Source organism: Aptenodytes forsteri, unplaced genomic scaffold, assembly GCF_000699145.1.
Source record: "Aptenodytes forsteri isolate BGI_AS27 unplaced genomic scaffold, ASM69914v1 Scaffold230, whole genome shotgun sequence".
NCBI lineage: Eukaryota > Metazoa > Chordata > Aves > Sphenisciformes > Spheniscidae > Aptenodytes > Aptenodytes forsteri.
The window spans coordinates 56,235-81,119 of record NW_008795711.1 but is presented as its reverse complement, the minus strand read 5'-3'; the positions used below and the strand labels follow the sequence as shown (position 1 = coordinate 81,119).

Genomic DNA, 24,885 nt, shown 5'->3' with positions numbered 1-24,885 from the left:
CAGAGTTCTACCTTGTAAATACTGTTATTTGTATATACTGTAAATGATGACATCGGTGGGCACTAACCGAGCCCGGGGGAACTGGGAGCAGACACAGACACAGAGCCAGACACAGCACAAGCAGCGGCCGCAGGTAAGGGCAGCGTCCATGGAAACCAGTTAGCTTGGAGGTGGAGACCTGGCACTCCTGCCTGGCCCAGCGCTAACGATTGGGCTTGGCCTAATGAACTTCCCATGTGCTACAGGGTGCTGCTTGCAGAGCCAGGTTAATTGGGCAGCCACTGATGGTGGGGTTTCCGCATTGGTGCCTCCGAGCAGGAGCCGGGGCTGAGATTTGTTTTCACTTCCATCTGACCATTCCCTGTTCACTTTCATGAACGCGAGTGGCTGAGAAGCTGCCTGCAGTGGGTCTTGATGTTCTGGTGGTGGTATGGTCTGCCTCAAGATGGACATAGTTTAGGTGATTGTTGCTCACCCGGTGCCACGAGGCCATCCAGCGGTATGTCCCTTTCTTCCAGACTCCCCTCGCTCACTCCTCTTCCGTCTGACTTTCTCTCTGAAGCTTTCCTCTTTCTGACCCTTGTTTGCGCCTCCTCTTCATCATATCAATTCCTTTCCAGAGATCTCAGGGAAGTGGTGTGGCCTTTGCAGGAAGGTTTGTTGGAAATGTGCCACTCTAACCGTGCTCTCTCTCTCTCTCTCCATTCGATTTCTTTTAGGCCACCGCGGAACAGATTCGACTTGCACAGATGATTTCGGACCACAACGACGCTGACTTTGAGGAGAAGGTGAAACAAGTGAGTGTGGAAAGTGAGGGTGAACCCTGACGGGAAGGCAAGACCACTGTTGAGAGTACTGTGAATGCTGCAGGGGGTGGGAGGGATGCGGCTGGCTGCTCCCTGAATTTCCTTGGACTGGCTTGTTTTTCAGGGGCTCTAGTGCCTGCCGTGTTGAGCCCCAGAATGCAGGGAGCGGTGTTATCCTGAGGAAAGGAGGCTGTAGGTTGGATTGTAGTGAAACAATTGTAACTCAGAAATTCCCACCCTCAGTTACTTCTCGTTGAGGGGACGTAATTAAGCTGAGGAGGCTCAGGAGAATCCCAAACCCTGACATTTCTTTGTAGGATTTCTGGTTTGGGATTCAACTTGCTTGCCTCCTAAGAGATCTGTAGAGATTTTGGTGCCTTCTTGGTTTGGAACATGCTGACTGTGGTGGTGTCTTCTCTACAGCTGATCGACATCACAGGCAAGAACCAGGATGAGTGTGTGATTGCTCTGCATGACTGCAATGGAGATGTTAACAGAGCCATCAACGTGCTGCTGGAGGGCAATCCGGACACGGTAGGATTGGGTCCTGTGAATCTGGTGAGGCCTAGTTCAGTGTAACTGCATATTTGGAGACAAGACATACAGTAATGTCTAGATAACGAGAGCCAAAATGACTGACTAGTTCCACAAGTAGCATGTAAAGTGTGATTGTGTCCTGGCTTCTTAACACTGCTGTCTATAGACTTGCACAGAATATGAGTGTGGCCAGCAGGCCCAAAGGAATAGAGGGGAAAATGCAATAAATCATTTACTTCACATGCCTTTTGAATCCAAGCACTTTGACAACAGTACAGTGGTGTCTGTATAAGCTTTCACACTGCTGTGAGGGCGGTGTGACCTGTATCTTCTCCCATGAGGGCTGAGTGACCTGTGTTGAAAGGCAGGTATGTGTCAGCTGTGGTTCATTTCTGTTAGAGTAATGCAGTTTTGTGTCTCTGGCCCTAAACATTCACTTATTAGTGTTGTGTGCTGCTGCCCATGCCACGTTTTTGAGGGTCTTTTTGCTGTCTGTTTTCTGTGGAGTTAGGCTCGACTGCTGTCACTCATGCAGGTGCCTGTCTCAGGCAAGCCAAAGTCAGCTCTGAGAACAAGCGAGCGCTTGCTTAGGAGGAACCTTCTGCCTGGTGTGTGGGATGTCATTCATTTTATGACAAAGACAGCAGAGACAGAAGTTCTGTTACAGCCCAGTAAAAAGTCTACGAATATCAGATCCTTCCAAACTGCCGCTGATCAAATGTATCCTCCCAGAACCCTGGTTTGGCTGAAGCAGACTCAACTCTTTGTAGAGTTGAGGCTGTAAATATCACTTCAGAATATTACGCATTAGCTTATTTTTTTCCTCATTATTAACCCTGAGTGTAGATGGGTGAGCTGGACAGCTCAGACTGTATTCTGTGTAACGTAGCTGCTCCCCAATATCAGGTGCTTTGCTGGTTTTGGCACCGGCCAAGTTCAGTTCAGCACATGTAAGGGTTCTTCCTGGCTTTTAGAGAGCCCTTTCCATTGACAACTGAACAAAATAGCTGTTGGAAAATGCTTTTAGAAAGGGGGATGATATGAATGTGCATTATTGAGGCAAAGCTCTGCCGTGACTGTATTTTCTTCCACATCCCTTGTAACCGGCAGCTTCGAGTTAAACGACAAACTCCTGCTATCACAACAGTTGCATTTCCTAGATAAACACGTTGCTCGTGAAAATAGCAGCCAGGATAGTGTGCAGCAAACTGCATTATGTAGCAGTACCCACTTTATTCGAGCAGCTGAAACGCCCAGCGGTGTGAGATTGCAGGGCAAGGCGCGGCTACTGCAGGAGACTTGTAGAGGCAGAAACAGAGTTGGCAGAGCAAAGACCTCGAGTGCCTGCCACTTCTCCAGCCTGCAGTGCCGTGGGGGGCCTGCGGGCTGGTACCCGCAGCACTGAGCGCAGGCCGTGTCTGCACTGTAATTGGTCGACGGTCTTGGAGCTGCTTCTGGCCTGGATTCAGCTTGCGCAGCAATCTCGTAAAGGGGATTTTCTGATAAGAAACAGACTTGCTAATTGCTCAGATAATCCCGTGCTGATGAAGACAGCTCACCTGCTGTGCTAGTTACTCATAACGTACCGTATTTCAAACGGTAAAGGAGCTGGCGTGATCTTAGCATTGGGTTAGATTTAGCTTAAAATTACAGTATTCAAAGTAAATATTTTCCTAAATTTCCTTCTGAGCCTGATACCGATGGAGAGAGACTTCAGAAGCCTTGGGCTTGAAGGCAGTTTGTGCCTCTATGGGTTTTTTGTCACTGTCCCTCCATGCTGCCATCCAAAACCAGCTGTTTACTTGTCTGCCAGTTATGTTTTCAGGTCTTTGTCAATGACTTGTGACTATTTTTAATTGTTCTAACAGTGTGCAGCATCAGTTTAAGAGTATGAAACCACTGCAGACTGTCATAAGATAAACCGATGCAGGCCCACAGCAGTAAGCTGGAGGCATGCTTAACTTCTTACAGTTGAATTTGGGATGACTTGAACTTGCCTGTTGGATAAATTCTGTGATACTCCTCTCGCTGTGAGCTGCCATTTAGGGGAGGGGTTTTGTTAAATTACTCTGCATCTGAGAGAATGTTGACTGCAGAGCACTTTGGAACATTTACCTGGGTTATTCTGAGAGCTCCCCAAAACAGTGACCTATACGAAATGGTAGGGTGTTTTTTTTTTTTCCCCCTAAACAGGGTAAATTTATCCACACTTGGAACTTCAGTAAGTATTATGCTCACCCTATTTAAGAGGTTTAGTAGATCTTTGCAGAAATAGAATAACTCATCTCCTGTTACCTCAAACGGCATGCCAGTCAGCTGTAAGAAAGCTTTCCTTGAAGGAAGAATCTGTACTGTGTGTAGGCTGATAGACTCTTCTTAAAAAAAAAAAAAAAAAATTAGGCTGGAAACCATTTTTCTGGAGACCCTTGTTATATTCCCTGTAGCATGTTTAAATATGTGTGTTTGTATCTTGCTTCGATCAAACTATGATTAACTTCTTTCCCCTCTGCAAACCTTCAGCATTCCTGGGAAATGGTCGGGAAGAAGAAGGGTGTCTCAGGACAGAAGGAGAGCGGACAGACAGAACCCAGTGAAGAAAGCAAAGAAAACCGGGAGAGGGATCGGGATTTCAGCAGACGACGTGGCGGGCCACCGAGGCGGGGGCGAGGTGCCAGCCGTGGAAGAGAGTGTATGGACCTGCCCTTTAATAACCCCCGTAACTGTCACGGTGCACACCGAGGCACTTTGTGCTGCATAAAAGCTGTCAGTAAAGCTTCTTGGGCAGATGCGTCTGAGGAAAACCATCCTTGTGTGTGTGGCAATCTGTTTGATGTCCCCTGTCTGAGATGATTCCTTGGGTGATACCCTCAATACCATCAGCTTAAATAAAAGAAGTTATGGGAGTGTTTGGCCGTGTGGTCTCCCACACAGCCACTGCGCTTCAGTGTTTGAGGTGTGGTCTTGTATCCTCCCTAAAGCAGAATGAATCTTGAAATGGTCTTTGCATTGTTCTGTCTTTCAGTTCGGGGCCAGGAGAATGGACTAGACGGTGGTAAGAGTGGAGGATCTTCTGGAAGAGGCACAGAAAGAGGGAGGCGGGGACGTGGCCGAGGCCGAGGTACACATGGGGTTTGAGGTCAGAGGGGGTGGGAGGAGAATTACATCAGCATATCTATCCCCTCCATGAGGTTTGAAAGCCTCTTTTATGGGAGGAATTGCCAAACTGAAAATAAGCACTTGATTTTTCTGTTCTTAGGCTTACACTTAGTGCCTACACGTTGCTTCCCCATCTTGAGCATGCTCGAAACAGTATCTAGTTCTTACATCCCATCCGTGGAGTTGGAAAAAAATAGGGCTTTATTGTATAGAGGTGGGAAGTCAAAAAAACCTGAAGTGACTATGTGGCAGGTGGGCCAATTGCCTGTTAGCAACAGAATCTGGATATTCCTTGTTCTTGCACGTGTGTGTCTGAGCACCATTGCTGTGCAAACGCTTGGCTTGGTTTTTAAATACTCAGCAGCAGAAATTCATTTTTCCACAAAATCTGTGCTGCTCAGGAATTGTTGCTGAGGACACACACTGCAGAAATCGGAACCTGGGGTCCGGTACTTACGGTTTGTGCCAGCTGGAAACCTCATCTGAGCCTGGAATCATGCATTGCTAATTATACTGCCAGCCAGCTGAGGTCATTCCCATACATATAAAGACATTGCTGGAAATCCCATCAGCTTGGGAAGATCCTCACCACTTTCATATTCTGGGCATCAGAATTCCACATGTTGTTCAAATGTTTCTTTCCCAGTGATGCAGAGCCAGGAGAGATGCTCAGCAGTGCATGTGTGTGTATTTTACAGGTGGCTCTGGAAGGCGAGGGGGGAGATTTTCTGCCCAAGGCATGGGGTAAGTTTCACTGGTACAAACCACAGCAAAAATAAAAGTCTTTGTGCATGAATAGTACTGTTTGCATCAGCCATTTGTGTTCCGATTTTTCCTTTTTTTCTTAATAAAGCCAAAACTGCATCATGCTAACTTAAATTTGGAATGGCTGGTGTAGCTGAAGCATCCCTCTGCTGAGAGAACTGTCTTTTGAGACTCTGAGATGTGTCGTGGTCTGAATAAAATCAGTTGCTTTTAAAATGCTTAGGGAGAGGGAGTAAAAATTTCCATCCTCATATTTCTTACAGAACTTTCAACCCAGCTGACTATGCCGAGCCAGCCGGCACGGATGAGAACTACGGGAATAGCAACAACACGTGGAACAACACTGGCAGCTTTGAGCCGGATGATGGCACAAGTAAGTGGTCTTCACGTGTGCGTTTGCTGTTTTGTATTTAGAGGGCAAGTGGATTTTGTGTCTGTCCAGTTGCACTGAGGAGGTTCTGGGTAGGTCTTTGGCTCAGGGATGGAGGAATGGGTTGTTGGTTCAGAGATGGATTTCAGCGACCCTTTCTTTGCACCCGGAGGTGCCTTTGCATCTGTCAGAGTGACCATGTTGGAAATTGGGAGCTGGATGATTGTTCTGGTGTGAGCTTGTGCATGCTGTTGCCCAACAGAGGCACAGGAACATTTGCCTCCCTTTGTTTTCCAGTAGAAACCATGCTGCCTTTCTGGTAAAAGTCTCTTTTTTTTTATAAACTGTAGTGTGATTAAACACATGCAAGTTCTCCCGATATTCGGTGCATCCTCCAGAGAATATTACTCAGAGTTCAGATGTCTTGCTCTTGATTTCGGTATGGGGAGCATTCTCTCTTTCATGGTCATCTTGCTCAAACTGCTGTAGGATGAGACCTGGTTACAGAAAGCTAGCTGAAAAGAAATCTTCATCGCTTGCCTGTTTGAAGCAAACATTCCTTCACTGGGCGGTTTGTGAACACCGATCTGCCCTTGCACATTCTCTTGCATTGGAAAAATGGTACTTTTTTTTTATTTCAAGTATGCACACTGTTGTAAGACACAAGTGAACTCAGATTTTTGCAGTGTGATAACTGGGCAGAGTCGCAAGGGACAATCCTTAATCGTAAGTAGTCTATTTGTGTGGGTTTTTTAAGAGTGGTGGTTGGTTTTTTTTATGGTGCAATCGTGCACCACTGTCAAGTCAAACTTTTTCCATGGTTTTTGAGCATTCAGATAAATACCACATCTTGGTTATAAGAGGCGTTCACAACCATATTAATGTTGCTTTAGGCCACTTCCATATATCTTGTATTTGCTGAAAAACTGATAGCTTTGGAAAGAGAAATAAAGTACTGTAAACTGTGATACTTTTTACTACACATTGTTAGTGTAGGTGTTTTTTGGTTGGTTTGTGTTTTGGTGGGTTTTGGGGGGTTTTTTTGCTGGTTTTTTTCCCCAGAAAACGGAGAGCTGTTTTGAAAGGGGAAAAAAATAAGCATGGCTTTATAAAACACTAGCATACTGAGTGATCATCTTCTTGCTGACTGAGAAATGGAGTTTTAAATAACGGAGGGAGTAGCGTAGGCATGCGTTAAGGGCAATGGGTACGCTTGTCTCTGGAGAAAAACGGGATGGGAGTGGATGAGCAATACGTGCTGGAAGTTTAACTGTCTAGTCTGAACAGGCTGTGTGGGGTTTTTTCTGTGTTGGTGTTTTGTGGAATTGTGGAACAAAGTGCGTTAGAGCCTGGTTGGGGGGAATTGAAGATTTTTCTGACGGAACAACTCAAATTTGCTCTAGTACTACAATGCAGCTGTAAAGTTTATTGTGCAACTATACTGTTCACCTGTGTCATGCGTGGTTGTTTTGTTTCCATTTTAGTAGCCGGCATCTCTTTAAATAAACAATATCCACAGGTACAGTGTGACTGGTGTACATGGGGGCAATGAAACTTGCCTTCACTTCTTTAAGTCAAAATTTCACTGGTTGTCTTTCTTCTTTTTTTTTTTTTTTTTTTTGTTTCAGGACTTGATTTCATTGGGGGTGAGGGGTCAAATTATCCCCGAAAATTTGACACTGCTCCTGGTACGATACATCCAGGTGCACTAACTGCCCCGGATACCTTTACTTTATAGCTTTTTTAAAAAAAAAGACTGAAATATCTGTGGATATGTCATTCTTCTCTCTCTTAATTTGTAATGAATATTTTACGTTTGTTCTGACTGTGCTTTTACTAATGCTGATACCTTGAATGTAAATTGGGAGAGGTTAACCCAAGTTCTTGTGGATTATGTAAATTCTAACTTCAGCCACTGCTTCTCGGTACCCAGAGCAGCTCTGTGTCCACAGCACTGGTGACAGAGTATCCCACCTGAGGGGAGGAAGCGTGAGGCAGCTTAGTTGTATTCTGCTTGTCTCGCGTCCAGAAAGCTGTGGCTTGCCATTGTCCCTGTCCCATTTCCTCGGCGCGGCGGTTCGGTTCTGCAGTGACCACTTCGCTGGCCTCCCCGCTGTGTTTCTACTTAGGGTCAAAACACTGCTGCAAGGGGAATTAGTCTGGCTAAACTATCTCAATGCTTTGCCTCTGCTTATGGCTGCCTCTGGGTGAGCGATGTGCTTGATGGCTGCTTTGGCATGCTCTTGCTGCCCAGTCGCTCTTCTTCACCTGAGCAGACCTGCCCTGCAGTTGAAGATGACAGTGGATTTTGAGATGACCAGGATGCTTGATGGCAAAGCTGCTCAGTGCCTGGCCACTTTATTTCCTGTTCTTATACCTTTATGCCTTATGAAGCCAAGAGACACCCATGAGATGATCCAGTTTGCCAAAATAGTGTTTGACTAATGTTTTCACTGTCTAACCTGAGGTCTGGAAGTCAAGGCTAAGGGCCCTTCTGGAGGAACTTGACACTTTGCTCTTGAAGGTCAGGACACGAGGAGGAGTGTTGAGCCTGTAGAGTCTCTTTTACAGGGGCCCAGATGCAGATGTTCTTGGAGTGCTTCTGTTGCTTTGGAGCATCTGCTGGTTCTCTCCTCTGGGTTAATCTTTAACTTCCGCAGGCAGCACAAGGCCATCTGCTCCAGTGCTGCCATTGTGTTTTTGCCACGCTTTGGCTTTGTTTGGGTTTACATTCCTTTGAGGTGCAGAGGTGGGGGGGGTTTGGGTCTGTCACCCTTCCAGGCTGGGGCATCGAGCATGTATCCAGTCATTGAGATAGCGGCAGACTGCCTGATGGGCTGCAGGAGGAGCAAGCTGGTTGCTCATCTCCCAGAAAAGAAAAGATAGTGTATTGGGGGGGGGGGGGGGAGTCGTGAAGACACAATGGGATTTTTTTCTTCAGCACATTTGTATTTGCAAATGCCTATTGACTTTTAATTTTATTTTTTCCCCTTTTCCTGGTTTGAGGAGCTTAAAGGCCAGCAGCTCTTTGAAAGGCTTTCTTAAAGCAGAGAAGGAGGGATTGCCATTCAGAAGACGACAGTTCTGAAATGGTGTTAGAAATGTCAGGGTGTTGCTTGCGTTGCAGCTCTCCCCTTTGGAAGAGCTTGATGGAGAGCGATACACTCTGTTTCTTAAAAAAAAAAAACCTAAACATACTGTGCTGGTTAGGAAGCTTTCTGGAGCATTTCTGGCAAATGCACGGTTGTACATTGCATGTCATTGGTTTTCCATCTGTCCCTTCATGTGTAAGGAGCACAAGCCATGCTGAATAGGTGTCCGGTACTTGAGAAGTAGACTTGCCAGGAAAGCCCCGTCAATGGCTGCTCTTCATCTGCAGGATTTCGTTCTGCTTTTTGTGCTGCTTTGCTTTTCTTCTCATTTCCCCCAAGCAAGCAAGACTGAGAGCCCTGTGCTGTGTTCCTACATGCACAAACTCTTCTTGGGGCAACTGTCCTGGCTTCCTGCTCTCCCCTGCCAACTGCAGCTGATCCAGGTACCTCCAGCTCCCACTTCACCTCTTGGGTAAGGGTTGAGCTGGTAGGATCTTTCTGATCCATGAAAATCTGGAAAGGAGCCTTCCCACTACTGCTGTGAGGGCACAGAAAAAATCTAAGGAATGGTGGAATCTGGGTTTTTAAACTCCAGATGTGTTTTGCATTGAATGTGTTTAATTCCTCCTGATGATTCTGGCTGGGGAGGAAGGGGTGGAGTAGTGTGCATTGAGAATCCAGGCACTCAGGGAAGTCATGTTGTATTAATATCTGTATTTCTAACTTGAATATTAAAAAAAAAAAAAAAGAAATATCCAGGAAGGCTTCTTGAATTGGCTCAACTTGTCAGGCAAAACAAAACATCCAGCAAAACAACAATGAAAAAAGAATAATTCACTAATAATATACTTATTTCATGCACTAAATCCCCCACTTCTAGACAAGCAGTTGTTTGGATGTTTTGGCCTCATATAATTAAAGTGTATATGGAAAGATCTGCTGTGTTCTTCCCTCCAAAATCTCAGCGAGCCTGATTGTGTCCTGCAGAAGAATCCACAATGTTCTCATTCCCTACGTGCTATGTTTTTATGCTGTAAAAGGCTTTCAGTTTATAAAAGAGCTGATGCCAACTTGTTCCATCCTTGTAAATGTCTCCAGGATTAACCCTGTTGGCTGTGTCGGGTTTTGTTGATCTGGTTTGCATGGGCTGAAATCAAGCTGCGCAAAACAAGGCTGTTTTTACACTCTTGAGTTTTTTGGGATGTAAAATGCTCCAGCTCTCCTCCCACACCAAATTTTAAGTTATCTAATGGATTCAGAAGTTGCCACATAATATTCAAAGTACTGAGGTTAAACTGTGATGGAAGTGAGGGACGGAACAAGTTGAAGATGCGGCCAGGCAAAACTTTTTTTCCCCCGGTAAATTCTGCTCTCTTACAAATCACGCTGTGCTGGATTGCAGCTGAAATCTCTTGCTTTTCTCCCTGATATTTTAAGCTACTCACTTTGAGCATATTGCTGAAATTGGTCACAGAAAATGCGGGAATTGATTAGTCACTTAAATTTTCCTTTGATTCCCATTTGCCTGTGCACAGGAGGTCCTGATGCAGTGAGGTTTCAACATTTGGGGGGGGGGAGGAAGGCAAACCATGTGAATGGTTCAGTTGTCCCTGGGTTTTAAGGTTTCACTGGGTGGTGAGGTCCTGCACAAGAGCTGGCAGGAAGCCCCCGAAGGAGGTGCTCTGTCCAAGCTGCTGGGGTAACACTAACTGCTCGTGGGTGCAGAAACTTGCAGCTACTGCAATGCGAGGGGAAATCAGGAAAATGGCACAAGGAGGATGGGGACGATGCCGGGGCTTCCTTGCCAAGCTCAGCTTCCCTGTTTGGTGTTGGGGTGTGTGCATTGCCCTAGCTGCCAGCCCAGTGGTCCCTCTCTTTCAGCCTAGCCTGCCCGAGCAAGGCTGAGGCGATCCCATTGCGGTACCTTGCCCGTGAATCGTGGGTTGGGATTGACTGCTTTCACTTGTCTGGTTGGCAAATAGAAATCCTCTTGGCTGCTTGCAAAGCTCCCCAGTGCTTCCCTGGCTCTTGGAGGTAGAGCTTTGATGCACACATAATTTCTCTACCTGTTGTTATCCTTGTAGGTGCGTGGAGGGCAGCGACAGAAGAATGGGGCACGGAGGACTGGAATGAAGATGTAGGTACTCTCCAAACCTCTCTCCTCCATGCGTCTGCCAGCAGGCTGCTGTCCTGTTTGTACACACACAGCTAACAAGAGGAGCACAAAGCCCATCATCCCCAAACTATGGGCATAGCCCAAGTCAGGCTCCCAATTCCAGGAGCTATGATGAATAAGTGAACATCGCTGCTTTTGAAGTACATGTATGGTAGAGCTTTTCATAGGAGCCCAAGACAGGAAGGGATCTCCCAGGGCATCAAGTCTGGTCCTCTCATTTCCTGCAACTGCATGATTGAATTCTTCCATAAACTGGCCTGACTCCACACAAGATTCTTCCTCTGTTCCTCTGGTGGAGTGGCAGTTTGGGAAGGTTTGCCTTTGATCCACACCACGTGCCATGGAGGAGGCGGCAGCAGCAGTTTTGCACGTTTGTCACATGCCTCTGCTGATCCTTGTGATTTGGATTGAACAGAAGCTCTTGGCTTTACCTTCTGACTTGCTCTTTGGCATGTCTTGCTACCTTTTGTTCTCTACCTGGTGTCTCCTTCAGGGGAGAATGGATGCTGTTATCATCTGCTTTTAATGGCTCTGTATCAGTTTCTTCTGAAATGGGCTTCAGTCCCTCTCTGAATCAAGGGCGAGCTTCTGTTCTTGCAGATAGGAGCAGGGTTGGGCTTTTTTAGTATTATTATTAGTTTTGCATGCTCGTTTTTGCTAAGCCTGCAGAACGGGCACGAAGGGAAAGCTTTGGCTTTCCAGGCACTGTCTGAAGGAAGCGTTCCTGCTGTGTTTGGAGACGCAAGTAGCTTCTCTGTCTGTTCTGTCAGGTCTCTGCTTGAAGAGAGCCTTTGATAGCCCTTCTTGCCTTCAGTGTGTGTGATACGCTCCCAGGGGTTCCTGATTTTGTTTTTAAACTCTTGCTGCCAGCAACTAAACTACTCCTCAGTCTGGAATAAAAGCTGTTCTTATTCAGATATGTTCTGGGCTAAATCACAGGTGGTCATTAAACCCTCCCCTTCATCATTTTTGAGCAATGTTATTTTCCCTTCCATAGTTGAAGTAGATCTGTTGGTCTCTGGTCGGATCATCCAGGTGAGGCCAGGATCATTGGAAGCTTAACTATGGGACTGAAGCTTTTTTCTTTGACTTCTCTAGCAATGCTTGCACCTACCTGTGCAGTGGGTTTTGCAGGTCAGTGCTGTGTACCATCAATTCAGAGCACCTGTCTAAGACCCCAGCAGCCCTAGTGGATTTGTGGACTACAGGAAATTTGTAGAAGGATTTGGGTTTTTTTTTCCACTGCCAGGTGATTTGTGCACTTGCCTGAGAAGAAACAAATGAAGTAGAAGCTGATTCTGATGGGAGCCACATGTTAGAGAAGTTTAAGTCTAAACACTTGAATTTCTTGAATCTTTCTGTGGCTGTTTGTCTCAAACGTTTGTGTGCTTTACTTGGAGTCCGAGACGCTGTTCTCACTTTGGGATTCTTTTTCCCTTTTTTTGTCTTTCAGCTGTCTGAGACGAAGATCTTCACCGCCTCCAACGTGTCTTCAGTGCCTCTGCCTGCCGAGAATGTGACAATCACAGCTGGACAGAGGTGATAGCCCATGGCGATGCTGTTTACATGGGAAAAGTGGCACACAAGTCCCAGAGCAATTTGCCATGTCAGACTAAACCTTGCCAGCTAGCTAAAATGCAGCAGCTCTGAATAAGATGAGACGGATTTAAATGGAAAAGTGGAGTTAGGAGTTTCTGGGTCCTAATCCTGGATCAGAGTTTTCCTAGGCTCTGCTGCTGGTTCTTCAGATTTGAGGGCATTTTGCTGTGTTAAATTAATGGAAAACATGCTTTAAAATAGAAGGCCGTGCAGGATCTTGTTTGGTCTCTGTCCTTTTGAGGTTGCTACTGGCAGTTGTGAGTTAATGTTCTGCAGATTCATTCAATGTGTAAAGTAAAAGCTATAAATTGTGAGGCTGGAGGTAGAATACCGCTGTAATGGAAGTGAGGGGTGTGACAGAGCTCATGTTAACCTCAGTGGGTTATCTTCTTTCTTTACCCAGAATCGATCTTGCAGTCCTGCTAGGAAAGACGCCCTCGTCTATGGAGAATGAGTCAACAAACCTGGAGTCATCCCAGGCTCCTTCGCTGGCCCAGCCGCTCGTGTTCAGCAATTCCAAGCAGAGTGCTATATCCCAGCCTGCCTCTGGTAACTCCTTCTCTCACCACAGCATGGTAAGGAAATACTGGTCTCTGCCAGTGTGTGGGTTTTGGCAGGTGTTGGTTTCCCTGACATTCTCTGTCTGCGTTTGGGCAATATGGGAAATACAGTTCTGACACCTGCTCCCTTCTTGTGGGTGGCAGAGTCCTCCGCTTGGATGACTTGCCAGTCTGCTCTAAATACAGAGGCATGAAGTCCATTGCTTAATTAGAAATAATTGGGATAATTCCTCCCCTGTTGCCCTTGTCAGACTTGCAACACACGCTTCTTTCCTGCCCAGAGGAAAGGAAAAACTTGCAGTCCAGGGCTTGCAAATTCACAGTTTCTTAATTAGAAATAATTGGGATAATTCCTCCCCTGTTGCCCTTGTCAGACTTGCAACACACGCTTCTTTCCTGCCCAGAGGAAAGGAAAAACTCTTGCAGTCCAGGGCTTGCAAATTCAGCAGTTTGAGAAGTGGAACTGGTTGGGAGTTTGGTGTGGGATGAAATGCTGGCATCTACTGACAGGTGAAGGAAGGAGGCATCGAACCCGAATCAGGGATGTGCACAGACCTGGGCAGATGCTTCTTTGTGTAACTTCAGCAAAAGAAATAAAAATTGTGCACTTAATGGTAAGATAGTTCAGGAAGGATTTTCAAAACCACCTTAACTGTAAAGCCGAGTTCTCCTGGTGGTTGTCTTTTTTTAGTGCAACCAAATGCATGTGAATAATTTAGTACATTTTTAAAGATCCTATCTGTTAACTTTCTTTGTAAGCCTCCATGACACTGTAAAATGCCATGGGTTGGGCAACAGATAAGTGTACAAGTGATAAGCTGAGGCACCCAGTGAGAAGCAGCAGGGTACAGTGCGCTCAGGCTTTTGTTAAGAGATGTACCTGTCCTCTGAGCCAAGTTCCAAGGGAGACATTGACTTTGTTATTTCATCGCTGAAATTGCAGGTGAGCATGCTGGGGAAAGGGTTTGGAGATGTCGGAGAGGCCAAAGGCAGCAGTACCACAGGTTCTCAGTTCCTGGAGCAGTTCAAGACAGCTCAGGCTCTGGCTCAGCTGGCTGCTCAGCACACCCAGCCTGGTGGGAGCACCACTGCTTCTTCTTGGGACATGGGATCCACTACGCAGACCTCGTCTCTTGTGCAGTACGGTAAGGAAAAGCAGTGTGGCTCCCCAAAGGGGAGCATATTCTCCCAGATCTGCAGAAACGCGCTGCAAGCAGTAGCGTGGGGATTCAGCGGAGGGCCAGGTCACAAGTTCACAGCCAAGACAATTGTGCTGGAGAAATTAAAAGAACTGTGGATGCAAGTCTGTGAGAGCAAAATGTAATAGTGCATGTGCGTCTTTCCCTGTTCCTCTTATACTTGGAGCAGTTGAATCCGTCTGCCTCTTTGTCATTCCAGCCAGCTTCAGGGCCAGGGGTCTGGCGTTCCTGAGACCCTCACAGCGTGCAGAACTACTTGCTGGTGTAAAGCTGTGTAACGGAGAAGGAGTCTGAAAGTGGGCACCTCTGGAGAATAGTTCCCAAATACCAGCACTTCTCAATCTCATCTCGCTGCTGACCTGATGTTATCTTTTAAAAGAATGCAATTCTGGTGGCTGTTAAATGCCAAGAAATAACTCTACCTCTGGGCTGGCATGAGGGAATAAATGGTGACTGAGAGGCTCCTGCTTTTCAGATGAGATGTTGAGCCCGGCTGTGGTGGAGTACTAGTGCCATTTCTTTCAGCTTGTGTGGTTTATTTCTCGCTATAGCAAAATGGCTCCGGTTCAAATCTAAGCTGAAGAAAAATCGAGCTCTGTCCTAGTAACAGTCAGTGTTGGCAGTTCCTGATCTTTTCAGACAAGGAGCCACAGAGGAGAGTCAGAGAGAATAGGAGTTGTTTTTTAATAAGCTGCGATAAGGCTTAGGTGAAGGAGGAAGGTGGTGCCATCGTGCAAAGACCTGAGGGTGGGCAGCCCTGAGCAGTGGCGTTGCTTGGAGGATACCCAGTACTTGCAGGGGAAAGAGCAGGCAATGAAATGCAGCAATGTTGGCAGAGAGGGGGAAGGAAGCAGCGTCAGGCTCGTGCAGCACTCTGCAGTGCCTCCACATAAGGGACTCTGAAGTCCAGCTTTTCTTGGAGGATGGAGGACTTCTGCTGTGCAAGCTCACTTTGTCCTGTAGAGATGGTGGAAGGAGCTGAGGGGAGAAGGGCTTAAAAGGCTCGGCATTTATGGTGGTGAGAGCACAAGGCTGGGAGTGGAGATGCTGGAGTTCTCTGCTCTCTGATTTTAACAGGCTCCAGGAGGAGTCAGTGTGAATTTTTTTTTTCTTGATGCTGAGAAGTGTCAGAACTTGATTTAGTTTTAAGGAAACAAATCCTGATAACTCAACTCTGTCTCCCTCAGTAGATCTCAAGAACCCAACAGACTCTTCCGTGCATAGTCCCTTCACCAAGCGTCAGGCCTTCACGTCAACTTCAACCATGATAGAAGTGTTCATGCAGGAGAAACAGCCTGTGGTGACTGCCTCCACAACTGTGCCGGCACCCCCTTCCTCGCCGCTGCCCAGCAAAACCAATCCTGTTCCCCAGATGTCCCCAGGGTCCTCGGACAACCAGTCCTCCAGTCCTCAGCCAGCACAGCAGAAGCTGAAGCAGCAAAAGAAGAAAGCATCGTTAACATCAAAGGTGCGGATCGATGGTGGGGAAGGAGGCGTTGTATTGTGTTAGAGCTGCAGAAAAATCCACTTGGGCTGGCCTTTCTGCTGTTAGCATTGGGTGTTTGGTGGGGTGACGGAGAAAAGCTTGCCTGCCTGGGTTGAACAGCGTACTTCAGAGGGTGCAAGCCTGTAACTACCGTCATGTGCTGGGAAATGTGGATACTAAAGTCATTTTCTGTGCTGATCCCAGGGAGTGATTGACCCTTTCTGTTGTTCCTCCCTTGCAGATTCCTGCGCTTGCGGTGGAAATGCCTGGCTCAGCGGATATCTCAGGGCTAAACCTGCAGTTTGGGGCGTTACAGTTTGGTTCGGAGCCTGTTCTCGCGGAGTATGAATCAACGCCCACAACAAGCACTGCCGTTAGCCAATCTCAAAGCAGCCTGTACACCAGCACGGCTAGGTGAGGACCAGGCGCGAGGAAGGGAATGATTAATCCAAGCAGGTAGCTTTGGAAGGTAGCTGGTCCTGTGGATTTTAGTTATGCTGCATACTAGTAGACCCTTTCTGACTGTGCTGTGGTCACAAAGGGGGGACAACGTATGCAACAGCAAAGTATAAGTTGCCAGCAGACTCATTCAGGCAGCTCTATGACTGATTGGCCTGTGGTACTTATACAGAAAGCAAACGTTTCCTGCTGCCATTAAACTGTGTCGCTGGAAACACAGGAGGGGAATCCCCAGCGCAACTGCTCCTTGTCCCTGGTGAACAGATTCTGTGTGTTTTGTCCTGCTTTTTGCCCGGCAAACGGGGATGCAGTAGAGTAGGTGTATCTACGGTGATGATGCCTTGTCAAAGAGAAGTGTTTCTGTCTTCTGTTGGGCTGACCCTTAGTATCTGGCCAGTCCCTTGAGTGCTGGGACCTGAGTGGTGGCAGCTCATGAAATATCACCTAGAGCACAGCAGTGTGTGAGGCAAGGCTGCAACTAGGTGCCAGCATCCTCCTGTGGTGGGGCTAGCCCTTCTCTGGGTATGTTTTGCTGTTTGGTTTGCTTGGCTGCTTTGTATGGTGCTTGGGGCTCTTTATTTTGAAGACTTGAAATGAAGTGCCTACAGTCTGGGTCAGCAGCTTACAGCAGGGCTGTTTTGGAGGAAAACGTAAACTTTTTTCTTTTTTTCTCCCTTCGTAGTGAATCTTCATCCACAATTTCGTCCAATCAAAGCCAGGAGTCTGGTTACCAGAGCGGCACAATACAGACAGCAACGTTTACCTCCCAGAACAGTGCTCAGGGACCACTGTACGAACAGAGATCCACCCAGACGAGGCGATACCCAAATTCAATCTCCTCCTCGCCCCAGAAAGATCTGACCCAGGCCAAGGTAGGAAAATACCTTTGCTCACCCTTTGTGCTGAGTAAGCGTAGCATGTGAAGCACTGTCCCAGGGGAAGCTAAGTGGTTTATCAAGTGTTTCTGTGATCCTCCAGCCTCACCACATGGCTTTTGGACTCTCGTGAGAGCTTTCTTCTGGCTGCTACCAGAGCCCTTAGTTATGTCACTTACCTGGGACTGGGCCAGTGGGGTTAACAGCGGTTAAGTTGATTGCAGGCCATGTGTCATGTCATGCATAATTACCCTGCTGCAGAGTGACATTCAGGCTAAGGATTTAGTTTTGTCTTAAGGATTCGATTCTTGCATGCTGCACGCAGGTTTGGTAACATCGATTTTGGCTAACGAACTTGGGTTGAGGATGTTGAGCCAGTCCTAACTACCAGCAGCAGAGAAACTTCCTGCACTGCTTTCTCAAATATGCGCTTGGGGGTCATGCTGCCACTGGGCTAGTTGAGCTTGGGACCAACCCCGACGCAGTCTGGTGACGTGTTGGTAGCATGCCTTTTTTTCACAACTGAGGAGGGAGTGTGGGAGGGCACTGACACTAGATCTGCCTCTGGAAACGAGCAGCTGTAATGCCCAGTACTCTTTTTCTCTTCTTCCTCAGAATGGTTTCAGTTCTGTACAACCCACGCCATTACAAACCACGCAGGCTGTTGAAGGTAAGATCCTTGATGAGTCACTCTGATGACAATTTACTCTGTGTTTGTGAAAGGCACCTCATCTGTAGGTCTTGAAGCTCTTTGCAGAGCCGATGGCAGTGTTGGTGAGACACAGAACACAATCGTGCTGTCACAAGTGTGTAACTGTGATTGATCGGCAGCAGTGAGGGAAGCCCCAGATCTCCCAGCTCCTCTAGCTGAGCCTTTGCTGATCCTCACCATTGAATTGCCCTCCAGGAGCTTCTAGTAGCTGCCCCTAACCCAAAGCTTTTGTTCACAGGTGCTACAGGCCCTGCAGTGAAATCCGATTCCCCCTCTGCTCCCAGTATCACGCCTCTCAACGATGGGGTATCTGCATCGTCCTTGCTGACAACAGCCAGCCAACACTCGACAGCTCTGAGCAGCCTGAGCCACAGTGAGGAACTCCCCAGTACAACCACCGCGCAACTCAGCAGGTGAGCAAGTGTGGTGATGGATTTCTAGAGAAGCAGAACTAGAAGGAGGGATCTATAGTAGACATCAAAGTCTGTCTCATGCAGTGGGGAAGACTGAGATGACTCATCCCATCCGAGTAGATGGGGAATGGCATCTGGCCTGGTGCTACCAGTGGTGACTCTCGCACCTTGGCTTGACAACCTTCTATTCCTCCTTCCGCAGTACATTACCCACCCAGCAGAACAGTCTGTCCTCATCCACATCCTCTGGGCGAACGTCAACTTCAACTCTTCTGGTGAGTCTAGGTGTACTCTAGCACTGTGTACCCCCATTCCTGCTCGGCTTGGAGAGGTCTGCTGGTGTGCCCGACCTTGGGTGTGTGGCCGGTGGGGTCTGCAGTTGTGACAGGAGCTGCCAAGCTGCTGGTTGTCCCACTGGAGTTTGGATGTTGTGTGGAGAGAGGACAGAGGGTTATGTCAAAACACTGTCTATGCACCTCTGGCTCGAGGCTTTTGACACCCTGTCTGTTTCAGACGTAGCAGTGGCTTCTTTTGAGCCTGTAGCAGCTCTTGAAAAGTGCTGCAGAGTTGCAACCAGATGTCAGAGCAAACTGATAGCTGATGGAGTGTCACCGTTCAAATGTGAACAGTGTTCATATACTGCTGGAGCTCCTGCAGTACAGAGTCCCTGGGTATTGGCTTCTGCAGCAGAATAAATCTCCCTGCCGCGAATGCAGTGTTCAGCCCTGCTTCTCCCAGCAGACAGACATGTTGGGACACAGCTGTACGAGAGGCTTGGAAGCATTAGGGGTTGGCTGCTATCAGGACTTTGGACTTAAGCCAGATGCAAAGCAGGTTTCTTTGTAGCCTGCAGCAGCCGAGTTCATTGCAGGCTCTCGGGAATGTCGGGGTGCAGACAGAGCCGCACAATATTTTGCGTAGACAGTGTCCCGCAATATTTCTGCGCTCGGTTACATCTGCTTGGTCCCCTAACTCTCTTCCCTTCTTTCCCTAGCACACAAGTGTGGAGAGTGAAGCAAGCCTCCATTCTTCTGCTAGCACTTTCTCCACCTCCTCCAGCACAGTGTCAGCCGCCCCGCCAGTCGTAAGCGTTTCATCCAGCCTCAGCAGTGTCAGCAGCCTGGGCCTCAGCCTCAGTAGTAACTCCACGGTGACGGCCTCAACTCGCAGCTCCGTTGCGACAACATCAGGTACTTTCCTGGGTACTGCTAAACAGGAGGAGGGTGTGGGAGCTAAGAGAGACAGCTTCCGCTGTTTGCTTCATTGTGGAACTTTTCCTTTCTCTTCCTTTGTCAGGAAAAGCGCCTCCCAATCTCCCTCCTGGAGTCCCACCGTTGTTGCCTAATCCGTACATCATGGCTCCAGGGTTACTACATGCCTATCCGGTGAGTGGGACAACCTGCTCTTTGCAGTCGTATCATGCCACTAGATCCCTCCTAGCTCTGTCTTCAGTAGAGAAACCAGAAACTGTAACATCAGCCCAGCAGGAGTGCCTTGGATGGGAAGGGTTTGGACCTGCTGTTTTCCATAAAACAGTAGCAGAGGAAATCCATGTGCCGGTGGGGGTAAATTCTGGTAATTCTGGTCACCCCAGAGCAGGTTCTGTCTGCCGGTTCTCTACAGCCTCCCCAAGCTTTGGGGAGCAGCAGCCCTTGGTCAGAGCACAGCTCATAAAAGTGTGGAGCTGTATTAGCAACATGGTATGACAAAGGCCAAACAGTCAGAACAAGGGTGGTGGCTGCCACAAAGTCTAGGGGTGTGTCACAGCCCTCTTCTGAAGGTGAGGACAGATTTTGGTGTTGGAGTAATTTCTAGAGGAAAATTGTCGAGTGCCTTTGTGGTCTGGAGCAGTGGTGCTGGGCGTTGGTGCTTGCTCTTCGTTTGAGCAGCTCATAAAACCACTCTTGGCAGTGTCAGTCTTGCGGTAGCGAACGCTGGCTGCCTGCCCCTGGGTAATTGCATGGCCTCTGATCATCTGCTTCTGGCTTTATCTAATGTTTGTCTAAATGTTTAATCTAAAATTAGATAAGAGTTTTTATCTAGTTTGTGTCCCTAACATCATCTCCTGCTCTTTTTCTAGCCACAGGTGTATGGATATGACGACTTGCAAATGCTCCAGACAAGATTTCCATTGGTGAGTACTGAAGACTGACATGGACATGCCACTTCACTGGTCTAACAGCTCACCGGTGCTGTGTGCTTTGGGTGTACAGACAGATCGGGCTGTGAGGTAGTCCTGAAGAGCTGGCAAAACAGGGTGCTAAATGGATGTACCTCTCTGTGGTAGTAGTGAGGATTTAATCGGTTGCTCCTTTGCACTTGGGGAGTTAGGAGCACTAGTTATTCAGACAGCAGTATCAATGGTGGGGCTAGGGAATAAGAAAGCTACAGCAGGCAGAGCTGTTTTGCCTGACAGTGGTGTGAGGAGCTTGTGTGTTGTAGATACTTGCCTCTGATCCTTGAAAGAGGTAGTGACTAAATACTTCTAAGAGAATGGGTTTTATTTAGCAATACGACATGTGTTCCTTGTGTTGTGGAAGGAAAAGTCCAGGCAGTTTAAGGACTGCATACCAGTAGACCTTATCTGGTTCTTCTAATAGCCAGATGAGGGGGACGGTGCATGCTACAAAAACCTGGGGTTGCTGTAGGCTGTGATCAGCTGTGATGTGGCTGATTGAACTGTAATACTCCAACATATCTAGCGGCTGCAGTCCAGAAATCCCTCTTTTCCAAAAGATACTGCTTTGCATCTTTGGACAGAGCTCATAAAACTTCTCCTTTTGTTTTTATCCTTCAGGATTACTACAGCATCCCATTCCCTACACCCACCACCCCGCTGACTGGAAGAGATGGCAGCCTGAGCAGCAATCCGTACTCTGGTAGGGAAAAAGACTGCTCTGATCGCATATCCCATCAGGTGTTCGTGCTGCTGCTTACTAGATTCCTGTGCTGTTGTCTGCTGGAGCTATGTCTGCACCAGCCTCCTGCACTGCCTCTGGTCTGGAGCATGTTTCTCAGCAGCTAAATTCTTGACTTCCCCTTGATCATCTGGTCGTGTCGAGGCATGTTACCAGGAAGATGTGGACAAGTAGGAGTTGATGCGGCAGTTGGAAGGGGAGCAAGGAGGAGCTGAAAGAATCTGTGAGGCGTAAAACTGGGGAACTGCTTTTCAGGTCGTGGTGAGGCAGGGGTTAAGCAGTGCTTGTCAAGCACTTAGAGTAACAATACAAAGAAACACAAAATCTGGAGAAATTAAGGGGGGTTTTTGGGTTAAGGGTTAAGCAGTGCTTGTCAAGCACTTAAAGTAACAATACAACAAAACACAAAATCTGGAGAAATTAAGGGGGGGGGGTTTTATATGCCACAGTCTCATGGAGAAAGAAAACAGGGCATTTAGGACCTGTCAAGTTCAAACCAAATGCCCAGCGGGTGGCTGATCTCTCACTGACCTCTGTAGGTGCGTTTATTCACACTGCTGATTCGCTGTGGGCAGCGGTTGTGCTGAGCTTTCACGTACTTTAGGAATTGTTGCACTTTGTGGATCGCTCTTTTTCCAGCACCACTTCTCCCCTGCTTCAGCAGGAGCTTGTTTGTGCGGAAGTGCTTTTGCCCGGCACACTGAGGCATGTGTAATTTGCCAAGTTAACATCAGTGATAATTAATGTTTGTGGCTGTCCTGGACTCACTTGTGAGCTGGGGCAGCACTGAGAAATTCACTGGCTTACTGTGCGAGTTCTGAATAGGGAGAGTGTTTGCATGGAAGAGCCAAGCAGGTGCTCATAAAGAGCAGCAAAGGGAGCTTCCCCAAGCCCCGCAGCCAAGCCCTTGCGCAGTGCCCAGACTGGGAAGAGAGGAAGATGTATTTCTGAGTACTCTCTGCGGGCTGCTGGGCCTCTGCAGCAGCATTTGATTCGGTGCCACCAGTGAGAGAGAGGGAGGTGTGAGCCATGCTGTAAAAAGGGGCCTTTCACACATCCTCAACTGGAAGATACTGACTCTCCTCTTCAATGAGGAGCTCTTTGCCAGTAGGACAGGGCCCCTAGGCTGCTGCCCTGGCCTCGGGTCTGGCTCTGGAGGGAGTTGAGTTGTGTTCAGGCCTGCTGCTGATCCGCAGAGAGGGCTTAGGGAGAGCTCTGGCATCTGGGTTCTGTTGCTACGCAGGCGGCCAGTGGCAGGTTTATCCAGTGCCGGATCGTAGGCTGACATCAGGCGGTGCAGCACTGTAGCTTAGCTGCTGTGGGTTTGCCTTCCCCTCTGAAGTCCTCCTCTCAGGGATGAGGAGAGCAGTTAACAGCTTAGCCTAATCGGTGTGGAAGGGTCTGAGGGCTTGCAAGGGCTGCAGTCCTTAGTAGGTGTAAGAGGGGGGTTGATTCAAGTCACCGTTGATCAAAAGGCTGGGTCACCTTTGGGCTGAGCTAGAACAGGCTAGTATTTGACATGTCTGTTCTTCAGTCTCCTTTCATCTCCTATATTCCAGGTGACTTAACAAAATTTGGCCGAGGTGATGCCTCTTCCCCTGCCCCTGCAACGACTTTGGCCCAGCCTCAGCAGAGCCAGACCCAGACTCACCACACCACGCAGCAGACGTTCCTGAACCCAGCGCTGCCTCCTGGCTACAGTTACACCAGTCTGCCGTACTACACAGGGGTACCAGGGCTCCCTAGCACCTTCCAATACGGGCCCGCCGTGTTCCCTGTGAGTTTCCCAGAGGCAGGGTGTGGAATTGGGGCAGGAAGGCAATGCAGTGAAACCTCTCCTCACTCTGCTTCTGTCCTTTCTGTAGGTTGCTCCTACCTCTTCCAAGCAGCATGGTGTGAATGTCAGCGTCAATGCATCAGCAACCCCTTTTCAGCAGCCCAGCGGCTATGGCTCTCATGGATACAGCACTGGTAAGAGACCCAACAGCATCTTTCTCAGCAGCAGTTACCGACAGTAGCAGGGCTTGTTCACAATCTCACTGGTCGTGTAAGGGGACTGCTGTCTTACTGCCTCCAGCAGTAAGGGAGGAAAATGGTCATGGTGCAACTAGCAGGTCGTTTAATTCTCCTTGGAAGGGCCCAGGCTTGTTCTGCATCCAGGGCTGGAGCGGGTTTGAGGAGTACAGAGCACACCCTCCTCCTCTGTGCCCAGCAGTCGGATGGCTGGGGCCTTGGACTTGTGTCAGAGCTTAAGCTGCTGAATTGTTTGGGGTTTGTTTGGGGTTTTTTACTGCCTGTATGTGATCAATAGAAGAATAATTATTCCAGATTTGAGCCTGGGAACTTGTTTGACTCCTGTGTTTGGCAGATGCATGCTTTCTAGAGAAGTGTCTTTCTTGATTCAAAGATGTAAGAAGGTCGTGAACCTGTCACTTGTCTCAGAACTGGGTTTCACTGGTTAATGTCTGGCTGACTCTAAAGGGCCTGTGTTTGGGTCCCTCTTCCAGCCTTTAAATTCCTGTTACGCCTTTTTTCACTACATTAGAGCTCTTTAAGACACTATCTTCTCTTTGCAAAGATACGTCAGCTCTGTACCAGGTCACCTGGTACCGAGTCTTTCAAACCTCTTTCATTTCAGCACTTTTTCTGGGCCTTAAGTGATTGCTGAGGCTTTCCTCAGCACCTTTTAGACACAGCCAGCATCAAATGAGGGTTGTATGCCAGTGTTGCCAGTTGTTGCACCAACCATCCCAGCCCACAGTTGAGTTGCCTTTACATGCAATTGCCTGTTTTACAGCCAAGGAGCTCTCGGGCCGTTCTTGCTACTGTGCTGGGAGTTTGTTTCCTTGTCTGTCTGCTGCATCCCCCCAGCTCTTCTCAGAGTTGCTATTTTCTGGGCTCTTGAAGAATATGAATTTCTCTGGGTGGCAGCAGGCCCCTAAATTTGTTTCTGGAGGCATTCAGAAACTGCTCGCGTCCAGAGCAAAAGAACTTACACTTGTACGGGCACTTTGCAGCTTGGCCTTGCCAAGACCCTGCTCCCTAGGACGATGTCTGTCTCCAAACCTTACTTGGCTGCCAGGCCACTAGAGCTCTCCACCACCTGATGCTGGCGTTAGTGGCAGTAGCTCCCACTGAACCGGTGGTTGCTGCCTAATGCTCTCTTGCCTTTCCTTCTCCCCAGGTGTATCTGTGACATCCAGTAATACAGGAGTGCCAGACATCTCAGGCTCTGTCTACTCCAAAACTCAGGTTAGTGTCTGGTGCGCGCTTCAGAAAGGCGCCGCTTTGCTGTGAGCGGAAGCCCAGCTCTGAGACAGCCTCCCTGGGCAAGGAGGTCTCTTCCCCTTAGAGCAGCCAGCCAGGGAGAAGGGAAATGCTCAGCCTTTCCCAACTTAGAGCAATTCCAAGCCCAGGAAGAGCCATGGGCAGAGACTCCATCTGTTCTCTGCACCACGCACTGACTCCCGGGCCCATGACTTTTACAGCTGGGAAGGGGCATGCTGCCAGCCAGGGGCAGGGGAGTGCCGCCCAGCTCCCAGCCCTTACTCCGCTGTTGGTGTCTCCTCCTCAGCAATCCTTCGAGAAGCAGGGATTTCACACTGGAACCCCGGCAGCCTCCTTCAACCTGCCTTCAGCGCTGGGCAGTGGCGGCCCCATCAACCCTGCGACGGCGGCGGCGTACCCCCCCACCCCTTTCATGCACATCCTGACCCCGCATCAGCAGCCCCACTCGCAGATCCTCCACCACCACCTGCAGCA

General features: G+C 48.4%; 2 protein-coding genes across 10 annotated transcripts in view; both read left to right on the top strand.

Annotated features, from left to right (window-relative positions):
* UBAP2L (ubiquitin associated protein 2 like) overlaps positions 1-24,885 on the top strand; it is a 26,401-nt gene continuing 1,516 nt past the window's right edge. The window contains exons 1-26 of one of the 9 annotated variants that reach the window (XM_009283382.2): positions 1-133; positions 720-797; positions 1,230-1,340; positions 3,864-4,032; positions 4,366-4,461; positions 5,198-5,243; positions 5,528-5,637; positions 7,263-7,322; positions 10,811-10,863; positions 12,356-12,441; positions 12,905-13,076; positions 14,005-14,206; positions 15,451-15,728; positions 15,988-16,160; positions 16,888-17,077; positions 17,696-17,750; positions 18,031-18,205; positions 18,408-18,480; positions 19,200-19,395; positions 19,502-19,590; positions 20,286-20,339; positions 21,003-21,084; positions 22,683-22,900; positions 22,989-23,094; positions 24,308-24,375; positions 24,698-24,885. In XM_009283382.2, the coding sequence (XP_009281657.1) occupies positions 44-133; positions 720-797; positions 1,230-1,340; positions 3,864-4,032; positions 4,366-4,461; positions 5,198-5,243; positions 5,528-5,637; positions 7,263-7,322; positions 10,811-10,863; positions 12,356-12,441; positions 12,905-13,076; positions 14,005-14,206; positions 15,451-15,728; positions 15,988-16,160; positions 16,888-17,077; positions 17,696-17,750; positions 18,031-18,205; positions 18,408-18,480; positions 19,200-19,395; positions 19,502-19,590; positions 20,286-20,339; positions 21,003-21,084; positions 22,683-22,900; positions 22,989-23,094; positions 24,308-24,375; positions 24,698-24,885 (3,218 nt within the window). In that variant the 5' untranslated portion in view covers positions 1-43. Of the gene's footprint in view, positions 134-719; positions 798-1,229; positions 1,365-3,863; positions 4,033-4,365; positions 4,462-5,197; positions 5,244-5,527; positions 5,638-7,262; positions 7,338-10,810; positions 10,864-12,355; positions 12,442-12,904; positions 13,077-14,004; positions 14,207-15,447; positions 15,729-15,987; positions 16,161-16,887; positions 17,078-17,695; positions 17,751-18,030; positions 18,206-18,407; positions 18,481-19,199; positions 19,396-19,501; positions 19,591-20,285; positions 20,340-21,002; positions 21,085-22,682; positions 22,901-22,988; positions 23,095-24,307; positions 24,376-24,697 lie in introns of all 9 variants that reach the window. The other 8 variants (XM_009283381.2, XM_009283380.2, XM_009283379.2 and 5 more) reach the window with 8 other exon arrangements.
* HAX1 (HCLS1 associated protein X-1) overlaps positions 19,857-24,885 on the top strand; it is a 12,558-nt gene continuing 7,529 nt past the window's right edge. The window contains exon 1 of the mRNA XM_009283387.2: positions 19,857-19,860. The gene's annotated coding sequence lies outside the window, so the exon portion shown is untranslated. The remainder of the gene's footprint in view (positions 19,861-24,885) is intronic.